This window comes from Vombatus ursinus, unplaced genomic scaffold, assembly GCF_900497805.2.
Source record: "Vombatus ursinus unplaced genomic scaffold, bare-nosed wombat genome assembly UNPS02014786.1, whole genome shotgun sequence".
Lineage (NCBI taxonomy): Eukaryota > Metazoa > Chordata > Mammalia > Diprotodontia > Vombatidae > Vombatus > Vombatus ursinus.
The window spans coordinates 50,762,542-50,787,999 of record NW_020954564.1 but is presented as its reverse complement, the minus strand read 5'-3'; the positions used below and the strand labels follow the sequence as shown (position 1 = coordinate 50,787,999).

The 25,458-nt window shown below is 37.6% G+C and overlaps 1 protein-coding gene across 1 annotated transcript in view; it reads right to left on the bottom strand.

Moving 5' to 3' along the window:
• Nucleotides 1-25,458, bottom strand: part of LOC114046911 (GTPase-activating Rap/Ran-GAP domain-like protein 3) — a 196,900-nt gene that overhangs the window by 126,775 nt on the left and 44,667 nt on the right. Inside the window, exons 5-7 of the mRNA XM_027867524.1 lie at nt 20,469-20,533; nt 13,228-13,291; nt 4,136-4,162 (exon numbers count right to left, since the gene is read on the bottom strand). Coding sequence (XP_027723325.1) covers nt 4,136-4,162; nt 13,228-13,291; nt 20,469-20,533 — 156 coding nt within the window. The remainder of the gene's footprint in view (nt 1-4,135; nt 4,163-13,227; nt 13,292-20,468; nt 20,534-25,458) is intronic.

The following is a 25,458-nucleotide window of genomic DNA, read 5'->3' as shown; positions in this document are numbered from 1 at the left end:
ATTGGCTTTCCACTGCTAATTAAATTTAAAATAATTTAATTTTTAAAAAATCCTCCTCATATCCTGAGATTTAAGGCTTCTACAATACTCTTTTAACTTTCTGCTACTCTCTTATACATTTTATCACTTCCATACAGCTAGGTGGAGTAGTGGATAGAGTACTGGGTCTGAAGTCAGGATGATCTGAGTTCAAATCAGGCCTCAGACGCTTATAGCTGTGTGATTCAGGGCAAGTCACTTAATCTGTGTTTGCCTCCGTTTCCTCTTCTGTAAATGGGGCTAATAACAGCATCTACCTCCTTGGGTTGTTGTGAGGATCAAATGAGATAATTGTAAAGCACTTAGCACAGTGCCTAGCACATAAAAAGCTACATACATGTTAACGTAACTCAGCTTTGAGCTTGTCTAGTTTCACTAAGTATGGTTATTTGTGTCTTTATCTTTTAGGCTGTGCTCCTAGCTGCTGAGCCTAGTGTGGACGCTATGAACTGAACCAGTGAGAAGGGAGAAGGGCCTTCCCCTTCCCTTGCTCTTTCTCTTTAACCCTGGCTCCAAGAAATGGGCCTATGGGTGTGTGTTTCTGTTCTGTGTTGTCTGTACTCAGTTGCAGATGCTGGAGGTGATTTCCACAGGACCAGAAGTGTAAACCATGGTGACCTCTGAGCCAGGATTGTCTGCAGGTGGTGCAGCAGCTAGTCCTTTCAACATGGAAGCCCTGAAAAGCCAAGCTGCCTGGGGACTCAAGAAGGTGGGGGGTTTCGGACTTGGTCCTGGGATTGTGCTCTATGGGAACTGAGCTAAACTGTGAATCTAATCCCCTTCGCCTTCCCAATGACTGAGGTGCTGCAAAAAGGGAAGGGAATTATGCGTCCCTCGTGTTGGGGGGAGTGAGTTTGTATGTTTATGATTGTCCCTTCTGAAGAAAGTTTTCCTTTGTGATAGCTCCACAGTGTTACATTAGCTATTGTTATTATACACATAGGATATCATAGGCTTAGAATTGAAAAGGGCCTGAGAGATCCTCTAGTCTAAGCCTCTCAATTTACAGATAAGAACACTGAGGCCCAAAGCACTTAAGTGACTTGCTCAAAGATACAGAGCTGATAGGCAGCAGTTACAAAGTTATTTAAGTGTCAAAGCATTGACTTGTATCCAAAGTCCAGTGCTCTCCCCACTCTACCCTGCAGCTCTCTCAGTGAAGATCATAAACTCCCAGAACAAAGGCCACTTGTCTTTTATTTCTTTGTACCTTTTGTAGATTTAGCTGTGTCTTCCACAGAGTTTAATCAACATTTGTTAAAGAAATGCTCTTATCAGCACTATTTCAGACAGAAATTTAGTTCCTAGACAGCAGGACCTGTCAATGTATTTATCAACACAGTTCTACCACAAGAAAAGAATCTGGGGGATGTAGAAAGTAGAAGTTTACCTACAATGCTTTTAGGGGCACCCAGATCCTCAGACAAAAAAGCATTAGATTAACAATAAATATAGAGAGATTTGGTAACGACAGATTCATAGACTACTCTTTGGAAGTGAACTGAGTGAGAGATCATCTATTTCAACACCCTTATCTTAGAAATGAGTCTACTGGAGTCCAAGAGAGCAAGAGATGTCAGACATGCGATGTAACAGAAACAGAATGCTGAGTTTATAGGTAAACAAATAGGGTTCAAATACCTACTTTGCTACTCACTACCTGGGTCACCTTGGGCAGTCAGCTAACTTCTCTGTGAAGGGCTTGGCCTAAGTTGCTTTTCAGCTCTAAAATCTTGCACTCTGGTTATTTGACCTTAGTCCAGTGCTCTTTCATGTATACCACACTGCTGTCTCAGGTCTGAGAAGAGTCAATTTAATAGCCAAACATACTAAAAAAGGACTAATACAGGGATGACCTCCAATCCAATCCAATCCAATCCAGTGGAAGCACTGATAAAATGACTGGATTCTTTAGAATCCTGCATTAGCTTCTTCAGAATCTACTTTAGTGACTCAATTTACATAAGTTCAGTGTTCTAGAAATTATAAAATATGGAACACATATATATGCACATATGCATATACATATATAAAAATACATTTGTAAGGAAACTCACTTTTATGGAACTTTTAAGTTCTAATTTTTAGTTTTTTGGGGAAAATATTTCTTTAAGGTTTTAAGATTTAAAAAACATTTTCTTCACAACAACCCAATGGGATCTGTAGAGTAAATATTAGTATCTCCATTTTATTGATGGAGAAATTAAGATTAAGAAACTTGTTAAGGGTCACACAGATAAGTGTCACATCTGGAATTCAACCCCGTCTCCATTAATTCTAATCATAGGCCTTTTATTCACCACATTACTCTACCTATTAATTAGCATGGCACAATCTAACACAGACACAAACTGTACTGTGAAAGTTAGAGTCATCTCACCTTACGAGTAAAAATGAAGCTTTGGTGACAATAATAATTAGCTCCCTTCCTAGGTCAAACTGTCCTCTCACTCCTCAAATTTCTCCTAACACTTTGCCTAGACCTCTTCTTTGTACTGAACTGATTCTCATTTTATCAGTTATTTGAAAACTTACCCATTGACCAATTGAACTATAAGTTCCTTGAAGGCAGAACCTTTATCTTTGGAATAGATCCTTAATAAATGTTTGTTTTACTAAACTGAGTTGAAATAGGCTTCACTCCTAGGGAGGAACATAGGGAGAGTAGAATGAGATGCATTTTGGGAGTTGTACTACACTCCATTTTTTCTTTCTCTTCCTTTCCACAGTTTTATTACTGATGATTTCTGGAATATTCTGGAAGTTGGAGCAGATTGCTTGGTTTAAAGTCATAACTTTCTCTTTGATTCTTTTCTTTTTTTTTTTAAGCCCCCTGTTCCTTCTTATAATTGCTTAAACAATCTATTTCTGTGACTCATTATTTTTCTGCTTATATCTTGAAAGCAATTTTTAAAAATTAGGAACACATCTCTAATTATATAAAAGAAGTAAATGAAAAGTCTGAGTCTATAAAAATGCTTTCATTAGCATAATTATCATACTTTACCCAATATATCCCCTGGAAGATATTTTACTATGCAAACAATATGGGATTATGTGATTAAATAAAAATCAAGTATTGGAAATAGTAGCACTCCTGGGAGTCTCTGAAGGTTCTCAATGATAACACCTCTGTAAGCATTTTTACTTTCTTTTATTTCTTAAGGTTAAGTGATTTGCCCAAGGTCACACAGCTAGGACAGGATCTGAACTCAGGTCTTCCTGACTCCAAGTCCAGTGCTCCATTCATTGCAACACCTGGCTGTTTCCATTTTTACTTTTTTTTTTTTTTTTTGCTTTTTGGCTAGGCAATGGGGTTAAGTAACTTGCCTAGGGTCACACAGCTAGTAAGTGTTAAGTGTCTGAGGCTGGATTTGAACTCAGGTCCCCTCCTGACTCCAAGGCCGGAGCTCTATCCACCGTGCCACCTCGTTGCCCCCATTTTTACTTTCAATATACAAGATTTCACAGGTTACAGATCTAGAAGGAAGATTAGAAATAATCTAGTCCAATCTCTTTCATATTAGGTATCACAAAATGGAGTCCCAGACAAAGGAACTGACTTATCCATTGACACACAGTTAAGTAACAGAGCTTAGATTCAAACTTTGGTCTTTACTACCTCTGACCAAGCTTTCTACTTTACTATAGCTGGTGTTTCAATCAAATCAATTCCTCATAAAAGAAACACAAACGAAGGGAAAAATCATATTTCCTTCTCAAAGTTGGGAGGCTAGAGGGTAAAAATATTTGAAAAAATATACATGGTATAGTAAGAGATATTTACAATGACAAATTCACTCATGCCAGCTAATCATATCAGGTGTGTAAGATATAAATGGAGAAAATTACTAGGTTTTCCCTCAAAGTTTTCTAGTGCTTAGCTGTAAGCAAAAGCTAAAACTGCTCTGAGAAACCCTTAATGACAAGTTTTAGAAATACCTACTTCGGAGAATGTAATCAGCAATTTCTGCTAAAAGGAACGGTCACTCCAAAAAGCAAGGCTGTACCTGCCAACATCGCTGAAGGGTGACCCATTTGTTGAACAACTGTATCTATAGCAATTGAAAGGCCCCACAGATGAGGTTATACTTACCTCTTGTTCTTCAAGAACCAGTAAGTCCTGTTAAAAACATCAAAGACAATTAATGTTTATTTTCAAAGATGTTTTTACTTTTTTTTGAAGCCAAGCTACTTCATTTAGTTCAATCAATTTTTCTATATTTCTCTATAAATTATTAAAATCATATGAAAATTAGTTTTCTAAATATTATTCGGACAATATCACAGTCAAAGAAAGGAGTCCCAGCTGAGGTTCTTTATTCTGGGAATCATCTGCTCCTTTCTCTGCTGCAGCTTAGTTCATATTGAATTCATATTATTGAGTAAAACAAAATCCCATTTACCTAGAACGACTGTTTCTGTGAGACAAACAAACAAACACAGACCTTCTGGAAAAGTGGAAATTACATGACATAAAACACTTCACAGCTAGGACCCCAGACAGGTAAAGGAACTATTAGGAAGACGATGGTAGAGGGTTTAGACAGAGCAGACAATGGGATGAGTGACAGGAACCAAGTACAGCAGATAGTAGGCTGGTGGTAGGCATATAAAGACTTTCTTTTCTCCTTGCACTGATTGATGCTGCCACCATGTGGACATTTTCTAATTAGTTCAAATGAACTAACAATAAAATAAACTCTTTTCCAATCAAGGCTTTCATTTTAGGAAAAAAATGTTTCTATTAATCTGGCATTACAGAAAAAAGAAGCTATTTCACTGTACATTTCCTACCTTTGAGTTTCTTAGAGATTACATATGGAACAAGGCTCTGAATTATCAGATATCCCGTAGCCACTGGTAAGCTATAGGCCTGGAGTAGTTTGGGGACAGCTATTTTATACACAGGTTTACTCTTGGGCTGGTGAGGAAGCACCTATCGCCCAAAAAGTTTTCAATCTAGTTCTAACAATGACTACTCCATAATTCAAGACCTGTAATGATAGTTTTGCCCTTCATGGTCACATTGTGAGTATAGTCCAGGAATGTGATTTTTATTTGTAAGATAAGGTGGTCAAATTTGCATGTTCAGCTCCTGAGTCTGACAGGTTGCCATAAAGCTATTACTTCCTGACTTTTGTTTTGTAGTTCTAACACTTCAGGGGTTAATTTGTTTCTGGGGTATGGCTGGCACTTAAATTTCAAGAAGTGGTTGACAGTAAGAAAGGCATAAGTTGGAGAATTAGCATCCTTTTCTAGCCTGTAAATATAAAAATAGATTCTCTTTAACAAAAAAATATTTTCTTCAAATTTCTCAGTACTTTGAGGGAAACTCTCCAGATCTCCCAAACTTTCTTCCAGATTTCTCAACATCCTGGTTACCTTCTTCTGAATTCACTCTATTTTCTCAAATTCCCTCTTAAAATGTGCTGAGATCAAAAACAATGTTCTAGAGTACCTTGACCAGGGTAGAGAACATTAAATCAGGACACCTGTATTAATATAGCCTAAAAATACATTAGTAGGACTTTCTTCTTTAGCCCTCTTCTGTTCAACATCTTTTAAAATCAGTAACTTTGTGGAATACCACAGATTAAAAACATTACATTGATGATTTCTCATATTTAAGAAGAAATTCTTATTAAGGAATATGTAAAACTGAAACTATTTTATCCAATATATAAAATTGGAGAGGTTTAAAATTACAATGGAGTTCTGGGATTAGCCTGAGTAAATGACCAAATGCCTGAGAGTTGGCTATATGTGTAGGGAGGATGTTGGGAAAGTTAATGAAGATGGGTGAAAAAAAAAGTTATGCTTTAAATGAACACTGAGAACATATCTCATGATGTCAGGGCACAAAATGTGTACCCATATGTTATAGGACCACCAAAGGCCAACACTAGTAGAATGACAAGTATTAGCATGTATAATAGTTTGGTAGCAGCAAATCCAAGTTTGATGCCCTGGGAACATAATTTATCTACATCTGGAAAAATAAATTTTTAAAAAGTGGCTTGTTGATCTCTTACTTTCTTCTCCTTTATTTTAGGTTTAATTGTCCTCTTAATATTTCTGCCTTTCTCAGTTTGACGATCACTGACCTTGATGAAGATGATGAAAATAAAGTAAAAGTTATGTAGATCTGGTTTCTAATATGTCATTGATTAACATTATATCATCTTTCTCAACCAGTGTATTCATATCTTCCTTGTTCATCACCTGGCTTCAAAAACAGCTTAAAAACAAACAAAGCTTTTTGGTGTCTTTTGGCATTTCTTCCCACAAACCCCAATTTATTCTGGGCTTTCAGAGCCCTCCTTTTTACTGGCCTTACCGACAGGTCCATGACAATTTTTTGTGATCATATGTAGTCATATGCCCTTCTATCTTTTGTACATGATCTTTGTAAATTTGAGCTCCTCAGGGAGTTTTCTGTGTACCTTAAGTTTCTTTACATGACTTCTCTTCTTCATTGGCATAAATTGTGACAATATGATCTAGTCCTTGTAGAAACAAAAATGGAATGTGGAACAATCAGAACCAAATACTGCCTTGGCATTCCATCTCCCATCTACATGCCTTTGGACAGGTTATCCCTCATACCTGGAAACTTCCCCCCTGACCGCTGCCTCCTGAAATCCCCAGCTTCCTTCAGAGCTCAGCTCATGTGGCATTTCCTACATGAAGTCTTCTTTGATCAGTGGAAGAGACACCCAATGGCTCTGGAGTTGGAGAACCCGGGATCAAGTTCTGTCTCTGATGCTAACTTCCTCTGTAACCTTGGGCAAGTTACCTAACTTCCTTCAATGATGGGGTTGGATTATCTGACCTATGAGGTACCATCCAACTCTAGATCTATGATCCCCTTAGCTGTTAAAACACTCTTTTTTTCCTTTTCAAATGATCATGTGTATACTTAGGTGTTCAATGATGTATCCTTCCAGGAGATTATTAGCTCCTTGAGGCCAGACCGTTTTTTGTTTTGTTTTTGTATCCCCACCTCCCAGTACAGTCCCTTAGACATAACAGGTACTTACTAAATGCTAACTGGATTGAAGTAAAGAATGTAATTGTCAAAATAAGTGACACATATTATGGAAGATCAGGATGGGGAGAAGAATCAGTGTGGGTCAGAAATTATCCAGGAAGACTGAGAAATTCCTGCTCAGGTACAGATTAGACTAAATGACCTCTCAGGTCCCTTCTGTGATTGTATTAAAAAAATTATAACTACTCATTTTTCTAAAGGTAAGCCTTTTAGGGTTTCTGGCCATGCAGTCCTACCAATTTTTTTCTCTTGATATTTTGGAATCCACTTTATTACAATCTAAGGTACCTGTCTGACTCTGCCCTAGTTCTCCCTTCCTTTGCTATCATAACCTCTAAAAAGACATGATCACTTTGCTAGTATCTTGTCACAGCATCTCAGATTCAAATAAAATTAGTTTTTTCTTAAAAAGAAATCTGAATAGCATTTTAACTGATTTTTATCACACAGGTTCTATACCTTGAGGCCACAAGAAGCAGATTACAAACTGAGAATGGAGACAACACAAAGTAAGCATCAGGGACAAAAAAAGAAGTATTGTTATTGGGTCTGAACACTAGGAAATTTGAGCTCAGAGAGGGGGTTGGTTTCTCAGGGTGGCACAGCTGGTAAATAGTAGAGTGAGGCTTATAGATCCAAAGTAGGAAAGACTTTAATGGTCATCTAATCCAATTCCCTCATTTTACAGATGAGGAAACTGAGGTTCAGGGAAATGAAGCCACTTGTCCATTGTCAACAGAGCCAGTCAATGTCAGGGCTGTGATCCAAACCCCACTCTTCTGACCCCCAAATCCAAGGCTCTTTTCATGCACAATTCTGGGTCTCATATGAGATTTTCTAACTCTAATTCCAATTATCCTTCCACTATACCAGGCTAATAATTAAGAGGCAAATGGGACTACCAAGGCTCACTAACCTTGAACATGACTTGATATTTTCTGTCTCGAGCTGAAAGATTGTATTTTCCAGCATTCACTAAAAATGAATAGATGGCTCTATAGTGAATGATCAAGATATTAAGTAGTAAACATCTTATTAATAAAGAGCAACCCACAAATCTTGTGTTCAGAGTTCTGAATCAACAACCATACGGAACAGCCTCAAACCCAGAAATAACCAAAGAAAACCCATTGCAACAATACTCCTGAAAAGAGGTGAAGATTAAAGCAGATATGTCATCACTCTAGCTTTTCATGTTAGTCACTCAGCCATGAGTACAAAGCCTAAAGGAACCAGAGAAGTGGTACCAGCAGTTTGGGGGGGAGCCTTAATGGAGGAACTGAAAGACATCAACAAAAACTTTATGCTACAAGAAGGTGGTGGCAGGTTGCCATGTGCACCAGTAGAGGGAGTACCCAAGCCAAGCCATCAAATAATACTGTGATTATTACACAAGAAAACTATTTGTCTCATATATGTGATAGGTTAACTATTTAACATACAACACTTAGGTTATAAAAGAGCTTCTTTCAAAAATTTTTTGTTGAGTCCTTCACCTAGAGACACCCTAAGTAGAGAACACAGAAACAATTGGGAACAAACACAACGGGGATTACATGCCTCCAATACAAAAGGTAGGGAAAAGTAAGAGAATGAAAGTTCTTCCAGAAGGTAAGAAAAGGCATCACAGACCTGAAGAAGTTAATAAGAAACAATGAAAATGAAAGTAAGTGGATGAGAAAGTTATACTTAGTAAGTAGCATCCTTATGGTTGCTGTGGACAGATTTTAAATCAAGTGACTGTAAGTTGTTAATTTTTATCCCCACTTTGACTTTCTGAAAGGGGAGAAAAGCTCCAGTTTTACAAATAAAGACCTGTCTACAATTCATTGTTATTGTTATTACTAATAACTCACTTTTATACAGAACTGTAAGATTTACAAAGGGCAACTAGGTGGCACAGTAGACAGAGCTCTGGGCCTAAAGTCAGGAAGCTTCATCTTCCTGAGTTCAAATCCTGCCTCAGACACTTACTAGTGACCTAGGTCAAGTCACCTAACCCTGTTTGCCTCAGTTCCTTATCTTTAAAATGAGCGGGAGAAGGAAATGGCAAACCACTCCAGTATCTTTGCCAAGAAAACCCCAAATGGAGTCACACAAAGAGTTGGACAGGACCGAAATGACTGAACAATAACAACAAAAGATTTACAAAACACTTTTTTTTACAATAATCCTGTGAGATGGTTAACACTAAAATGATAATGCTCATTTTATAAATGATATTGAGGGTCAGAGACGTTCAAAATGACAGAGCTAACTGGGACTCAAACATAGACCAAAGTTCTTTATATTAGTCATTCATCTTGGGATGCATTCCTAAGATAAAATACTCCATTATGCAGGGAAGTTTTCTAAAACAAGGGCTCAAGGGGAAGGATGCTTGTTTATCTGAAAGTTAACTATAGCTGAAATAATGTATACTGTGTATCAAGTCTCAAGTCTTGGACACAGAGAACACTACAGAGCTTGGGTAATGAGCAATCTATGTCACAGAGTCAGTAATAACTACATCCTGATAACATCCTTGTAGCTATTTCCTGTCCTCTTGGGTATATCTCTATTAGAGGTCGCAGAACCTTCCCAGGCAGAGATTGCGAGACCCTGACAGAAAAGATCTTAGAGTCACCAAGTTTCTCCTTTACCTTAAGATGAATCCCTGCTACAACATCTTTAAAAATACAGAACTCCCTTTCCAAGGAAGCCCTTTCCATTTAGGGACAGCTTCAATTATTAAGAAGTTGTTCCTTATACTCCTCACAAAGGGATATGCCTTTTGAGAACTTATTTTCTCCTTTTGTTTCCTTTCGAAGTAGTTCTTTCATTTTTTCAAAGAATACTTCATTCTATCTGAAAACCTGGAAAATAAGGAATTCCTTTAGCCCAGTTTCTGCTAGCCTATATTTTGTACTTAAACTATTTCATAGGATCATAGGATATTAGACCTGGAAGAGACCTTAGGGCTCCTCTAGAACAATTACCTCATTTTATAGATGAGGAAACTGAGGGCTAAAGAGATTAAGTGACTTGTTCAAGGTCACACAAGTTATAAGTCGTAGAGTAAGAATTCTAACTCAGGAACTCTGACTACATGTACAATTTCCTTTTCACTATGTCACCAAATTGCTATGACTTGTCTCTGGCAGAACCACACATAGGACATACTCTCTTCAAACTGATGTCAGTTTCTCTTTGCCTTCTCATTTATATCTACAGCTCCTGTGACTAATTTCCATGACAAGCTGCTGCTGGGCTTTGCCTGTCTGCCCTGCTTGGGGTACACTTACTGATAGTCCCTGAGCAAGTCTGTCTGTCTATCCCCCCCCATCTCTGTGTGTGTGTGTGTGTATAAAATCTGTATCCCTCTCTATATAAATAGATTGACTCCCCCATTCTGGGACTTTACTAGTCTTTTTTTCCCCAAAATGACACTACCTTACTGAGCTGGTTTTGATCTGTAATTAGCAAATTCCTCCAAAACCTTTAGCTAAAATCTGAAGTCTTTTCTAGAAATTCAACTTCCTGCCACTTTTCATCTCTTCTGCTTTATCTTATTTCCTTCTTGCCTTGTCACTGCCTCAGTTTTTCCTCAGATTAAGTCCAAATTTGGTTCCTTGTAATTCCTCCCCATTATTCCTAGTTCTTTGCTTTGGGTGCAACAGAACAAGTCTAATCTAATCTGTCTGTCCTATGGCAGCTCTCTGAATACCCAAAGCTAATTTCTCTTTAAGTGTTCTCTTGACAACTAAATATTTACAGATCCTTCAAATGATCTTTTGTGATCTTCATGGCTTCCAGGCTCCTCCCCAGTGTCCTTTGGATGCACTCCAGCTTATCAAGGCCCTTCATAAAAAAGTGCCCAGAACTAGACATAAAAGACAAGGACAGACCTTTTAGCGAAATTTATTTTCTATTCAGTTTTTGACATGGTGACTTTCTAATATACTCCCTCCCCCCTGTATTTGAAGCCAGCTGCTAAATTGAGCTTAATTTAAACATTTATGCAGATGATGATGATAGTATTATTTCATTGGTTATTCGTAATAATGATATTAAAGTCTAAATATTTTTAAATTAAAAAACAACAACCAAGAACAGATAAGTTAGGTAAAGCGTCTTTAAAAAGAAGAACAAAAGCCATTATAGGCAGAAACCTCCTTTCACTAGAATAGTAGTTCTTTACCTGGAGTCCACGAACCATCCATGTTGGTGAGGAGGTCTGTGAACTCGGTTAAAAAAAATTACACCTTTACCTGAGTTCAAATCTGGCCTCAGACACTTGACACTCACTGTGTGACTCTGGGCAAGTCACTTGACCCTGATTGCCTCACCCCCCCCCCAAAATTACACCTTTATTTTCACTAACCTCTAATGGAAATTTAGTATTTCTTTCAATTATTAAAAAAAAATTATTCTGAGAAAGGATCACCAGATTGCCAAAGGGGTCCATGACAAGAAAGATTAAGAAGCCTTGGACTATAACCAACAGATAAAAGATAGATACTCCCTCCGAGTTGTATAGAAGTATTGCTTATGTTTTTCTTCTTGGAAAGGAGAATAAAAGGTAAAGATCACTGCGCAGATCAGAAATTAACTGGCAGAACTATCCTCAGAAACAGAGTATAGAAGAGAGCAGCTCATCAATGATACCTTGACCTGCAGTGCCCATACCTATAGCTGAGGACTAAGTTAATATGGCAAGGCGGATAGAAAAGGAAAGGACTGACAAGAGTTGAAACTGAAGTGGAGGTGGGTGAAAATAACCAAGTATCTTTCTTGGAAGCAAAGTATAAGATTAAAAAGAGGGAATAGGTAAAGACTGATTAGAGAGGAAAGACTTTTTTTATTTGCATTAGTAATTGTAATTTTTAAAGTGACAAAGGGTAAACTTTAAACAAAGTGCTGTTTAAAGTGGATTAAGTTTTAACTATTTTTACAAGAATTTTTTAAATGTAAAAAGTATGGAAATTTATGATGAGTTTCAAGTGACATCTACCATCTTTTATCTTTGAGTAGGAATATAGCTTGCAACCTTACTAGGTTATGTATATAAATTGTAGGGGTACCCTTTTAAAAAAATGAATAAACCCTTTAAGGCTGAAGCTGCAAAACAAATATGCTGTGCTTGTTTTCTGATCTGCTCAGTGATGATGTTGTGGGGCCCATCATCATTATGGCATAACTCTTTTATCTGAAAGTTCTAGGTCATAGTTCATTGATATCCCCTTCAGGTTTCTAGCTGCCACCACCTCTCCTTTCTATATCTTAAACACCCACGTGGTCCATAGGAGATAATACAAGTCTTTACCTTTTACCTTGTCTTGCTTCCTAAAAAGAGTGTATAACCCTTCTTTTACATGTTCTGAATTGTTGTTTGTTTTTGGTGTTTTGCGTTATTAATAGCACTATAAGGAAACATACTGTAGAAGGTTAGAGTAATAAGTCAAAGGAGAGATTTACAAAGGTTTATTTGCCAGGCCCAATGTCCATGAACTGGCAAGAAAGTAGACCTTTTTTTCTTATATCATCCTTTTTTACCTTTAGAATCCCCCACTTTAAAAAAAAAGTTGTCATTTGTTTTGACATCCCTTTCATTTGCATCCCTACTTTAAAATAATATTATCTTCAGATTCAACAAATCCAGTCCTGTCTTGGCCAGAGGTTAGATTAGTTCTTGTCAATGGACGTAGATTGGCAAGGCTATAGATATCTCAGTTCTTCTAGAATTCTGTGCCTCCAGTTCTTAGCTCTAGGTTTGTCCCCAGGTGTCAGAATATGTGTACCTTCAACCACCATTCCCAGGTAAGTGTTCTCTTGTGGTTTTAGCCTGTAAGCAAGTGACAATTGCCTTCTCTACCCTAGATGCCCTACCTAGCAGTCATCTTTGGATTTCTGATCATTTCCTGTCTTTCCCCTGAGATTGAGAAGTTCACCTTGATACTCCAAAAAGGCATCAAAGTAAGACTTTAGTAGAAGCAATCAAGATTTAATTAATGAATTAATCTCATTTGTCTCATGTAATTCTATGTCATTTTTCAGTTAAGAAAAAGGATACTTCTCAAACATTGCTCCTTTTAAGCATATATGCTCCATATATTTCATACCCTAATTCTAAAAAATGTAAAGTTTTCTTTTACCTTCTGGATCTCAGGATGAAAAATTTCCCTGGGGCCTTTTTCAAACTTGTCCAGATTCATGGCACTGAAATAAAACGGAAAGAATGAATTTCAATGCAATGTGATAGAACTTTAAGCTATAGCAGCAATTTACTCTTCCTCAGATGAATTAGCCTAAAGAAAATAAGTAGTTTGTACAGGAACTGGAATATCTGGAAAAAGCTGTAATATTTTAAATCACATCATCTCTTCCTCAACGTTTTCCTAATAGTATTATTTTAAAATAGAGGGTGCAAAGATATGCTGATAAAATGAAATTTAAGAAATCAATTTGATAGTATAACTATAAAATGACAAAAATAGCCACAAACAATACAATTAAATGCTATAAGCACTGTGGAGAAATAAGTACTATATTGCACTGTTGGTGGGATGGGTTTTTTTGGGGGAGAGTAAATTGACAATATAATGTAAGATTTGCAAAACTTATATCTTTTGACCCAGTAATCCTAATGCAGGAACTTAAATATATTATTAAAATGAAAAGGGGACTTTTCATATATAAAAATATTCATAGCTGCCTTACTTGTAACAGTAGAAAAACTGGAAACAACCAACAATTAGGGAATGACTGATGAAATTGTTGTAGACCAATAAAATGGAGCATTTTTGTGCCATAAAAAATGACGTGAAAAAATGAAGAATTATGGAAAGACGCACAAAGTGACAGAGGATAGAAGAATTAGAAGAAATATATAGCCTATGTGTTGACTATGTCTGTTTAAAAAAATGGCAACAAAACTTTGTAACCAGATACAAAAGATCAGAAGAGACAAAGAATAAATAAACTATAATTATTTTCTGTTAAAGTTTACATTACTTTTAATAAATAATAATCAAGTTTAGAATTTATAGTTTCACTTGGGTTACAATTCCATATTTTATTTGTCTGTTATGAGTGCTATTATATTTATGGTACAAAGATGCATAAAAAGGAGGGAGACAAGGAATAATTAATTATGTGAACATCTGGAGCCTCAGGCAGTTGTCATTAACCTAAAAGTCAGCCTCATTTAGTAAAACAGCAACTGGGTATTATAGGCAACCAGTAGCAAGGTTAATTGAAATTAAGATCTTCAACCATTATCTCCAGCAACTCCCAGTCCAAAAGACTGCTTAAAGTAAGGCTGTTTTAAGCAGTCCTTTTAACATAATCTCTGTGAGATTATTTCCTCATTTATAAAATGAAGATCCTGGACTAGATGATCTCTATGGTTTCTTCTAAGCCTAAAATAAATACAAGGGACTGAAATGTAGTAGTGGCAGTTATATTAAAAATTTCCTTTCATTTAAAGTTTTAAGTTAACAAAAGTAAAATCTTTTCCTCATTCTTGTTGTTTAGTCATGTTAGCTGTGTCTGACTCTTCATGACCCCATTTGGGGTTTTCTTGGCAAAGATACTGGAATGGTTGCCATTCCCTTCTCCTACTCATTTTACAGATGAGGAAACTGAGGCAAACAGGATTAAGTGACTTGTCCAGGGTGACATAAGCAGTGTCTTGAGGACAGATTTGAACTCAAAGAAGATGAGTCTTCCTGACTCTAAGCCCAGCACTCTATCCACTGCACCATCTTGTTGCCCTGTTCCCTCATTTTACTTGATTCTATATAATTCAGGAATATACATTTTAAAAGAATTCTCTCTAGCCATACCTCAATTTAGTTGTAGATACATTCATCTGTTAAGTACATTGTTAACTATATACTAAAATTATTTAAGCAGTAGTTAAAGGTTCATTTGAGGATGTTGTATTTAAGAAGACAAGGGAAGCAATAGAATAGTCTAATTCAAGACAAAATATCCATGACTCCTGTTTATCAGAATATTTCAGCATCAGAAGTCTAGAAATAACTGGAAAGTTGGTTAGTGCTGCCACCTAGCTGCACCTAATAGATATTTTCTGAACCGAACCAATGGCAACAACATATTGGATTGTCTAGTTAGTGTGTGGGCACACCTGTAACCTCTGCCAACATGATCCATAAAGAGTTCCTTTGGATTCTACGGGGGAACCATCCTTCCTACTTTCCAGCCTCCTCCTGTTTCATCCTAATCCAAAGCTGACCCAAGCACTAAGTATTCAGTTTATCTGTCTTCTGTGACATGAATTTCTGGAGTCATCCATTGAAAATATATGGGTAAGTGAAATCCATTTTAAAAATCTCAAGCACATTTTCCACCTGACTAATAATCTTGCCTTTGCTCCTAGTCCCTGAAAAGAAGGTAGCAAAATTTGGGTTGATTCAAAAGCCAACTAGAAATCTACATTATAGGGGAGGAAAGGCTCCTTTATGGTTTAGGGGAAAAAAAAGCAAACACAGAGCTGGTCCTGCTGAACAATGGAGCCTACAGGAAGAACTAGCTTTGATGCCAATAATCCCTAGTTGGACTTAGTAAGGCCAGACTTTCAAGCACTCTTGATGAAAAGACCAGAGCTGAATAGAAAAGTTGACTTTCAAAAACAAGACTCAAGTGAAACATGAAGAGGTAAACAGGAAAGAGAAATCATAAGAGACTTATTAAGGTTGAACTGCTTACATTCCTACATGGAAAGATGACATTTGTAACTCACAAGACCTTTGTCAGTATTAGGGTAGTTTAGTTGGAGGGAAAAATTATATGTATGTGTCTATATACATATACATATATATACATATATATGTATATATATGTATATATATATATATATACAGAAAGAGAGAGAAAGAGAGAGAGTGAGCACAGGGTGAGTTGAAGATGAAGGGGTGATATCTGGAGAATAAAATTAAGGGGTGAGAGAGGATTATACTGGGAGTAGGAGAAAGGGAGAGGTAGAATTATCTCACATAAAACAGACAAGAAAAAGCTTTTACAGTGGAAGGGAAACAGGGAAAGGTGAGAGGGAATGAGTGAATCTTATTCTCATCGGATTTGACTTAAGGAGGGTATAACATACACACTCAATTGGGTATGGAAATCTGTCTTACCCTACAGGAAAATAGGGGAGGAAGGGGACAAGAAAGCAGGGGGATGATAGAGGGGAGGGCAGATTAGGGGTAATCAGAAGCAAACACTTCTGAGGAGGGACAGGGTCAAAAGACAGAATAGAATAAATGGGGGGTGCTATAGGATGAAGGGAAATATACTTAGTTTTTCACAACATGACTACTAGGGAAGTGTTTTGCACGACTACACATGTATAACTTGTATTGAGTTGCTTGCCTTTTCAATGGGAGTGGGTGGGGAGGAAGGAAGGGAAAAAATTTGGAACCCAAAGTTTTAAAAACACAAATTAAAAAAAAATTGTTTTCACATGCAACTGGGAAATAAGAAATACAGGAAATGGGGTATAGAAATCTATCCTGCCCTACAGGAAAATAGAAGGGGAAAGGGATAAGGGGGGGAGAGATAGAAGGAAGGGCAGATTAGGGGAAGGGGTATTCAGAATGCATGGACTCAGTAAGGCAAGAGGCAGCAGTTCACCTCTCCTACTTGGTTAACCGCCCCAGACTCTGGCAAGCAGCAGCAAGAATTTTGGGACATGAGTTCAACAAGACACAAGTCTTAAGACTATCTCTGCTGTTAGAAGGCAGAAACTGGGGCTCAGAGACAGGGAGTGATTTGTCTGGGGTTACACAGTTAGTAAATGGTAAAGACAGAACTAGCATTCTGATCTTCTGTAACCTACATAATCAAGACCACATGAAAAAATTGTTGCAGTAAAGAATCCAAATGGATTGCAAGAACTGCCTTAGTTCTGACCACCTTGCACATTACTTCTTATCTTTTTTCCTCCTTTATCCTTCCCTAGGATGAATGTTAAAGAGATGTTAGAGACTGAATGTTAAAGAGAATGTTAGAGATTCATTTCATAGTTTCTTAACTGTCTTTAATCTAAATTCCTTCAAATCTCACAGAATCACCAGTATGTGACAATTGAAGCCATATAGTCCAATCAGTCAGTCAGCAAGTATTTATGAAGTGCTTACCATGTGTCAGGCACTTTGCTAAGTGCTATGTCTTTCTAGCCCTCTCCCAATAACATTAAACAAGGGAAATTTATAGCCAAGAATTTTTTAAAAGAAAAAAAGAAAAATAGGAAGAAGGGAAAAAAACAATAAGCAGAACCAATTGATACATTGAGCAAAATGTAAAAATAGATTCAGTGTTCCATACCAGTGTACCTCCCACTGCAAAGGGGTACAGATATTTCTTCTTTGGTGCAATAATTGTTCCATACAATTTTTTAACATTAATTTTCTGGTGTTCTATGGTTGCTCTTCCCATTTACATTGTTGTAGTCATTGTATATTTGGGATTTTTTGGCTTTGCTTCCTCTACCCTATGTCAATTCATACAAGTCTTTCTATACTTCCTGTCATTACATTCATCATTTCTTACATTAGTTTTGTTCCATTATATTTATGAGCCACAATTTGTTTAGCCATTGTTCAATCAACTTTGTTTCCAGTTCTTTGCTGACACAAAAAGTATTGTTATAAATATTTTGATGCTATATAGTGTTATATAAATATGAGGATTTTCTTTTTATCAGTGATCTCCTTGAGGTATATGCCTAACAGTGGAATATCTGGGTCATGAGATAAAATAACTAAATTTTAGTTATTTTATTTGCATAATTGCAAATTGCTTCCAAAATGGTCTCCAGTAACATTAAGAAGTCAAGCGGCAGGTCCTATATAAAGGATCTCTTCATCCTCTAGGTGTTGGTGCTTTCCTCCTCGTAAAATACCTTGATAAATTACTTTGCATTTGCTCACCTGTATACATGTTATGCCCCACTCCATGAAATGTAAGTACCCTGAGGGTGGGGACGTTTTTCATTTTGTCTGTGTAACTTTAGCACCTACCAGAGTGTCTGTACATTGTAGGCATGTTTTAAATGATGGATGTCATTGCTCATCTAAAATGAGGAAGGTTCATAGCTAAACAAGTAAAATAAATTAGTACAAGTAACTGAAGACATTTCAACTCAATTCAATTAAAAAAAAAAAACCCTACCTGAATAAAGTATCTACTTTGTGCAGAACACTATACTGACCACTGGGGATACAAAAATACTTGTCCTTAAAAAGAAATAAATAGGTACACAGATAAGCAAATTCTAAGTATATAAAAAGTTGTTTCAACATCAAGAGAGCACTAGAACTGGAGGGATGTGGGAAAGACTTCCTATAGGAGATGACACTTGAGTTTCACTTTGAAAGAAATAAGAATTTTACAATTCAGAGGTAAGGATGGAGTAGACTATAAACATGAGTGGCCATCTGTGCAAAGGCACAAAGCCAAGGGAAAGAAAGAAGTTAGGCTGGAGTGAAATATCACAGATGGTGTATATCACCTTCCAGGCCACTTTCAACTGAATAAAGAGTATGTAAAGGTGAGAAAGTCTGGAAAGGTAGGCTGGAGTCAGTTCATGTAGAGCTTCAAATGTAAGACTTAGTATCTGTGTATTTCATTCTATGGACAACAGACTTTCACTCAAGATTTTTCAATAGGAAAGTATCACGCGGTCAGCTATTTGTTTTAAGAGTATCAACTTGACAGCTCTATGAGAGGATGGATTGAAGAGTGAAGAGACTGGAAGCAAGACTTGAGACCTTTATCTGACTACAAGTTTAATGAATCAACAATATGATATGGTGGCCAAAAAAGGTTAATGAACTACTTTAGGTTCCATTAATAGAATTCTAGTTTCCAGAACAAGGAAAGCAATAGTCCTACTGTTCTCTGTGCAAGTGAGACTACAGTGAATATTATGTTTGGTTCAGGGTACCACATTTTAGATTGGACACCAGTAAATTGTAATTCATGCAGAAGAAGGCTACTAAGATGGCATACATTACAGACTTCAAACTAGGCATATGAAGATAGGTTGAAGGAAGTAAGAATGTTTAGACTGGAAAAGGGAAGATTAGAAAGGAGAGGCATGGAATGAAAACCATATTCAAACATTTGACATGATATCATGTGGAAGAAAGATTAGACTAATTCTGTTTGGTTCTAAAAAGGGAGAACTAGGAATAATAGGAAGCAATCTTTAGCTCAATATAATGGTAAAACTTTCTATTCATTAGAATTAGAAGAAAAATGAATGTAATTTCTTAATAAGTGGAGAAATCACCTTCACTGGACATGCTTGATTGGTGGCTTGATGACCTCTTGTAATGTTTATTATAGAAGGGGTTTATGTTTTGAGTAAGGCTCAACCTGGTGACCTCTAGGGGCAGCTAGGCAGTGCAGTGGATAGTGTTGGGCTTGGAGTCAGGAAGACTCATTTCCCTGAGTTCAAATCTAGCCTCAGACACTTACTAGCTGTGTGACTCTGAGCAAATCATGTAACCCTGTTTGCCTCAGTTTCCTCACCTATAAAATGAGCTGGAGAAGGAAATGGCAAACCATTCCAGTACCTTTGCTAAGAAAACCCCAAATGGGGTTATATGAAGAGCTGGACATGACTAAAACAACTGAACAACAATAACAACAACGATGACAACAATGATGACCTCTAAGGCTCCTTCTAACCCTGGAATTTTATTATTCTATTTAGCTGACTTTTATGTAGACCTGGAAGGTTTGCAAAATGTTTTAAAAACAAACATTCTCTCATTTGATTTCACAGTCACCCTGGGAAGGAAGTACTATTAAGTAGGTAGGTAGAGAAGTGGATAGAGTTGGAATCAGGAAGACCTGAGTTCAAATTCTGCCTTAGATACTTAATACCTGTGTGACCATGGGCAAGTCACTCTCTATGCTTCAGTTTCCTCATTTATAAAATGGGCATAAAAACAATACCTACCTCACCAGATTGTTGTGGGGATCAAATGAGTTAACATATACAACATACGTAAAGTGTTTTGTAAACCTTGAAACACTATGTAAATGTTAGCTATTATAATTATTACTAATATTATAATTTCCATTTTTCTCATGAGGAAACTATAGTTTAAAGGGGATATCACACAACTAGTTAAGTATGGGAAGCAGCATTGAAAACTAGGCCTCTCCAGACTCCAAACTGAGCAATATACTGGTAGTAGTGCCTGAAAAAATACAAGGATGGAAATATATCAACAAATACAGCATTTTTACTTTAAAAAATGAATAAGAAACTAGTAAAAGAATTACTACTGGATAAGAAAGACAATATAATGAAACACAAAACTTCTGGTAACTTTTTTTTTCATTTGTGAGCACTCACCTTAAAATGGACTTCACTGAGAGTGTCTTTGTGGGACTGTAGGGGAGACATATTTTCTGGGTACCCTGTAAAGATAAAACACCAACAGAGGATGAAGCCATACTAATTGTTTCTCATTAAAAGCCCTCCCTTGCTGTGTGGAATTCCCAGTGCCTGAGACTCACAGAAATGAAATAAAGAAGCAGAGGTACTGGGAATCCCACGGCTTAAGAGTTCTTATTTCTTTCCAAAAGGGTACATACATATATGGAAGAGAAGAACTAGAAGGCATGTGCTTTTACGATTCCAAAGGCAGATATTTGGATCAGAGAGGGTAGGGAAGAGAGAGAAAGGGAGAGAGAGGAAGAAAGAAAGGGAGGGTGGGAGGGAGAGAGAGATAGGATAGAAGAACAGGAAGGAGGAGGAGGAGTGAGTCAGAGAGAGAAAGAGAGAGACAGAGACAGAGACACAGAGAGCTCATATACACTATTTAAGACTTCTTTATGACCAAATCACTGGCTGGGATCAGATGTGCAGGTGGCTTTTCCTATGAATTATCATTTTGCACCTTCTGTGTTGTGCATTAGTAAACTCACACTTTGGACTTTCTTGAGCCCAATGACACACAACTACTGGATGCCTATGTGAAAAATGTCCTCCCTTCCCTGGCACCACTCCTTGTTCATATTCCCATCCCAACTTGGCCCTATCCCTCCCAAGTCTCCATCCAGTGCTATTCTTCCCTTCCTCTATGCCCTCTAGCATGCCCATTCTATTGTTCATCAGTTTCCCTTTATTCTAGAGTTGATCTTTTCCTCCTGCACTCTTTCCATCTTTTGGACTCATGGAGACTTGGCTCTGAGCTCCTCCCAAGAAAATAATGTACCACTGACCTTTCTTTTTCAGGTACTGATCTGGGAGCACCTTCTCTCATGGTCTTTGAAACACAGGGCCAGAAGGAGGAGCAGGCATACTTCTTGCTCCCCATTGCCACTTTCAGACCTTTTCACTGCCATTATCATTGAGCAATCTATTCTTCTTTGAAATTGCTCTGTCGAGATACATCATCACATCCAGATCTTGGTGGCAGTTGTTTATCAACCCTCAAGTCAATGGTACTTCATTAGCATAGATTTATGGAGCTCAGAGTCATGTCTACACCAGGAGGATGACAGACAGGAGATGGACAGTCTGAGAATTGAATTGGCATTTCTGAGATATTAAAAGAACTGAAAGAAGGACTCTAGCATTTAGATCCTCCTAGGCAGCTAGGTAGCAAAGTGGCTAGAGTGCTAGGTCTGGAGTCAGGAAGACCTGAGTTGAAATCCAGCCTCAGGTACTTAGTAGCTATGTAATTCTGGACAAATCACTTAATCTCTGCTTGCCTCAGCTCCCTCAATTGTAAAATGAGAATAATAACAGCATCTACCTTGCAGGGTTTTGAAGATCAAATGACCTAATATTTGTAAAAAACCAAAAACACACTAAGCACAGTGCCTCGCCCATAGTAGGCACTATACAAATGCTCATTCCCTTCCCCCAACCCCTTCTCAAGGAGTTCAGTACCTGTTCACAGTCATCCTCTCCCTCTCCACCCATCCTTTTCTCCACCCATTTGTAAACTCCAGTATACTTTCAAATACCTTAATCTCCCAGGTTATTAACCTCTTCAGCTCCCATGACCTGCATTTTCAGTTCAGTTGCACATGGATGGTCATATTCTTAATCCAATTATCCCCCATAAGTGTTTCCTTCTATGCTCAAGTACTCTAAAATTATCTTGTCTGACCTTAAACTCCTTTCCTTTCATTTTTCTCTGTGACTCATTCTTCTAAAACTATTCTTTGTCCAAACTGTGATTTTTAATCTCTCCATTCCTCAGTGCTTTCCCTGGCCATAACTTCTATTTTGGCTATTCCAATCTTAAACCCATATTTAACAAGTTCAACAAGTTGGTACTGTCTTCCATGTTTAAAACTCTTGACCTCTTTCATCACTCTGGCTTTGCCAAACATCATCCCAGAATTACCCCCGCTATTTGTTTTTTCCACTCTTACAGGCTGAATGTGGAACAGCGCTGGACTAAGTCACACAACCATCCTGAGTCCACTCAGTCTTTTTGTTATCTAATCTCCATTGTGTCCTCGCTGAATCAAGGCATCATTTTATCCTTCCTTAATTGACTTTTCATGAACTCCCTACAGAGACTGTTCCCATTTTTTTCTATTCTTTTTATGCTTCCCACAATATTCCCTCCTCCTTTCTCAGCAGACGACCTTGTGCCTCATACATTATTGAGAAAATTGATGCCATTCACCAGGAGCTTGCTCTTTTCTTCTACTTTACATCTCAAAACCCCTTGACTCATTCCCCATCCTCACCCCCTGTGCTTCAGTCTCTGACAATAAAGCATCTTTTCACCAAAGTAAAATTTTCTACTTATACTCTTGAATCCACTCCTCACATCTCTTCCCACAGCTCACTCCACAGTCATCCCTTTTGGTTTTGAATTTAAATAAATCAAACATGTTATTGTTTTTACATTACCTTCATTTTACCTTTTATTTTTATATTACCTTCATTTCCCAATATAGTTCTCCCACCCCAAAAGAGTCATCTCTTAGAACAAAGAAAAAAAGAGGATAAAAAAATCATTCAGCAAAATTAACCACCACATCAACCAAGTCTAACAGCTTATCTAGTGTTCCAACCCTACAGTCCCTTACCATGTTTTGCCCTCATTTTTACTCCTCTTTGTCTATTGGCTCCTTTCCTGCTTCCTAAAAGCATGCCCAATTCTCCCCCATCCTTAAAAAATCTTCACTTGACCTTGCTATCCTACAGTTCTCTATTTCGATAGTCAAACCCTTAGTGAAGTCAACAAGCATTTATTAAGTGCCTACCATGTTCCAAGTATTGTGCTAAGTAATGGAGATACAAAGAAAGGCAAACATTCCTGCTTTCAAGGAGCTCACAGTCTAATGGGGGGGTCACAACATGCAAACAATTATGTACAAATAAACAAGATAAAATAAAATAAACAAGCAAGGAAGGAAACAAGAATTTATTAAGTACCTACTATGTTTCAGGGATTGTGCTAAGTGTTTTACAAATACTATCTCACTTGAGTCTTAAAACAACCTTGGGAGGTTTTATTATTTATTATTCATTAATTTTTATCCCCATTTTACAGTTGAGGAACCTGAGGCAAATAGAGGTTAAGTGATTTGCCCAGGGTTACACAGCGAGTAAGTGCCTAAAGCCTGATGTGAACTCAGGTCTTCCTAACTCTACGCTTAGCACTCTATCCACTGTGCCATCTAGGTGCCTCTGAGGGAAGGCACTAGCATGGAAGGCAATGTTGCAGAAAGTGGGATTTTAGAAAAGACTTGAAGAAAGCCAAGGAAGCTAGGAGGTGGAGATCAGGAGGCAAAGAATTCCAGCTACGATGAGAAGCCAGTGAGAATGTACAGAACTGGGAGATGGAGAAGAGACCAGTATCACTGAGACTCAGGGTACAAGGTGGGGAGAGAGCTCAGAAAAGAGGAAGGTATCAAAAGACTAAAAAGGTAGGAGGGAGCCAGGTCAGGAAGGACTTTGAATGTCAAACAGAGGATTTTATCTTCTATGCTGGAGGTGATAGGGAGCCCTAGAATTTATTAAATAGTCAGAAGTTAGGAGTGGAGCTAAAAAAGGAGTGTGGTTGGCTTGGACACTTCCTTAAATGGAGGTTCTGGAGAAGCAGTCACCAATCAGACGAGAGGGCAGAGGTATCTAAGGCACCTAGGTGGAGCAGTGGATAGAATGCTGGATTTGGAGTCAGAAGACTTCTGAGTTCAAATACTGGCTTAGGCACTTAACTGCTGTGTTACCCTGGACAAGTCACGTAACCACTCTGTGCCTTAGTTTCCTCATCTGCAAAACGGGGAGAATAATGGCACCTATCTCGTAGGATTATGGTGAGGATCAAATGAGATAATAAATGCAAAGTGCTTTGCAAACCTTAAAATACAGTATAAATGCTACCTATCATCATCATCATCATCATTCCAGAGTTAGAACGCTGCTGGGATGGAGGTGAAGTCTGGAGAACTGGGAATGTGGTGAATTCCTCTCCAGAACTTCCATCTGCAGAAATACTCAAGCTCCTCCTCATCCCCCTTACCCCTTTCAGTTTGCTTTTACTTCTGTGTTGTCAGAGGTGGTCTTTTTGCTTATATTTGTATTCCCAATACTTGGTAAGGTGCCTGGCACACAGTAAGTGCTTAATAAATGTGTTCTCTATAGACTGGAATGTGTGATGGATCCTAATCAGTTAACAAAAAACAGTGAAAAGGAGAGAGGTTATGGGAGAATGGGTGGGGCTACAAAGGGAGGAGATAGAACAGAGATAAACAAAGGGAGCAATCTCAACTCAGTGGTGGGAGGGGGTTCTGCTGGAGAACACTCCAATGAGGGGACAGGGATCTTCTATAATGGGTGATGGGGACCATAAAATGGACATAATCTGCAAATACAAAGGGGACAGATGGACAAGACCTACAAGATAACAACAGATACTGTTTAGAAGACAGAATGCAACATAGGTACTTTAGAAGCTTTAATTCCATGAAGAAAAGAGGCTGAAGAAGGAATAAGTACAAGGACCATAAATCAAAGAATAAAAGTCTAGAATAGGCATAAAGGGAAGAGAATTAATGAAGGGCCCTAATAAACAAAAGAAGTTGAAGGGGAGTAGAAGAAGGAGGATTTATTTAAGCATTTAAATGAGAAAAAAGAAAGGAGAGAATTAGTTAACCAGATAAAAGCAAGAAAGGAAAAGGAATTAATAAGTTAAGTAAAACTCTAAAATTAGGGAAAGTAGTGACAAATGGGAGAGGCAGGGGAAGACAGTGTATGGGAACAGAGTTTCCTTTACGTAGTTTAAGCAAAAATAACCGAAGAGACAATGTGTTGTCTTCAAATTGGAAGAACCAAAAAAATCTAATATTAGAGAGAAATGGAGGAAAAT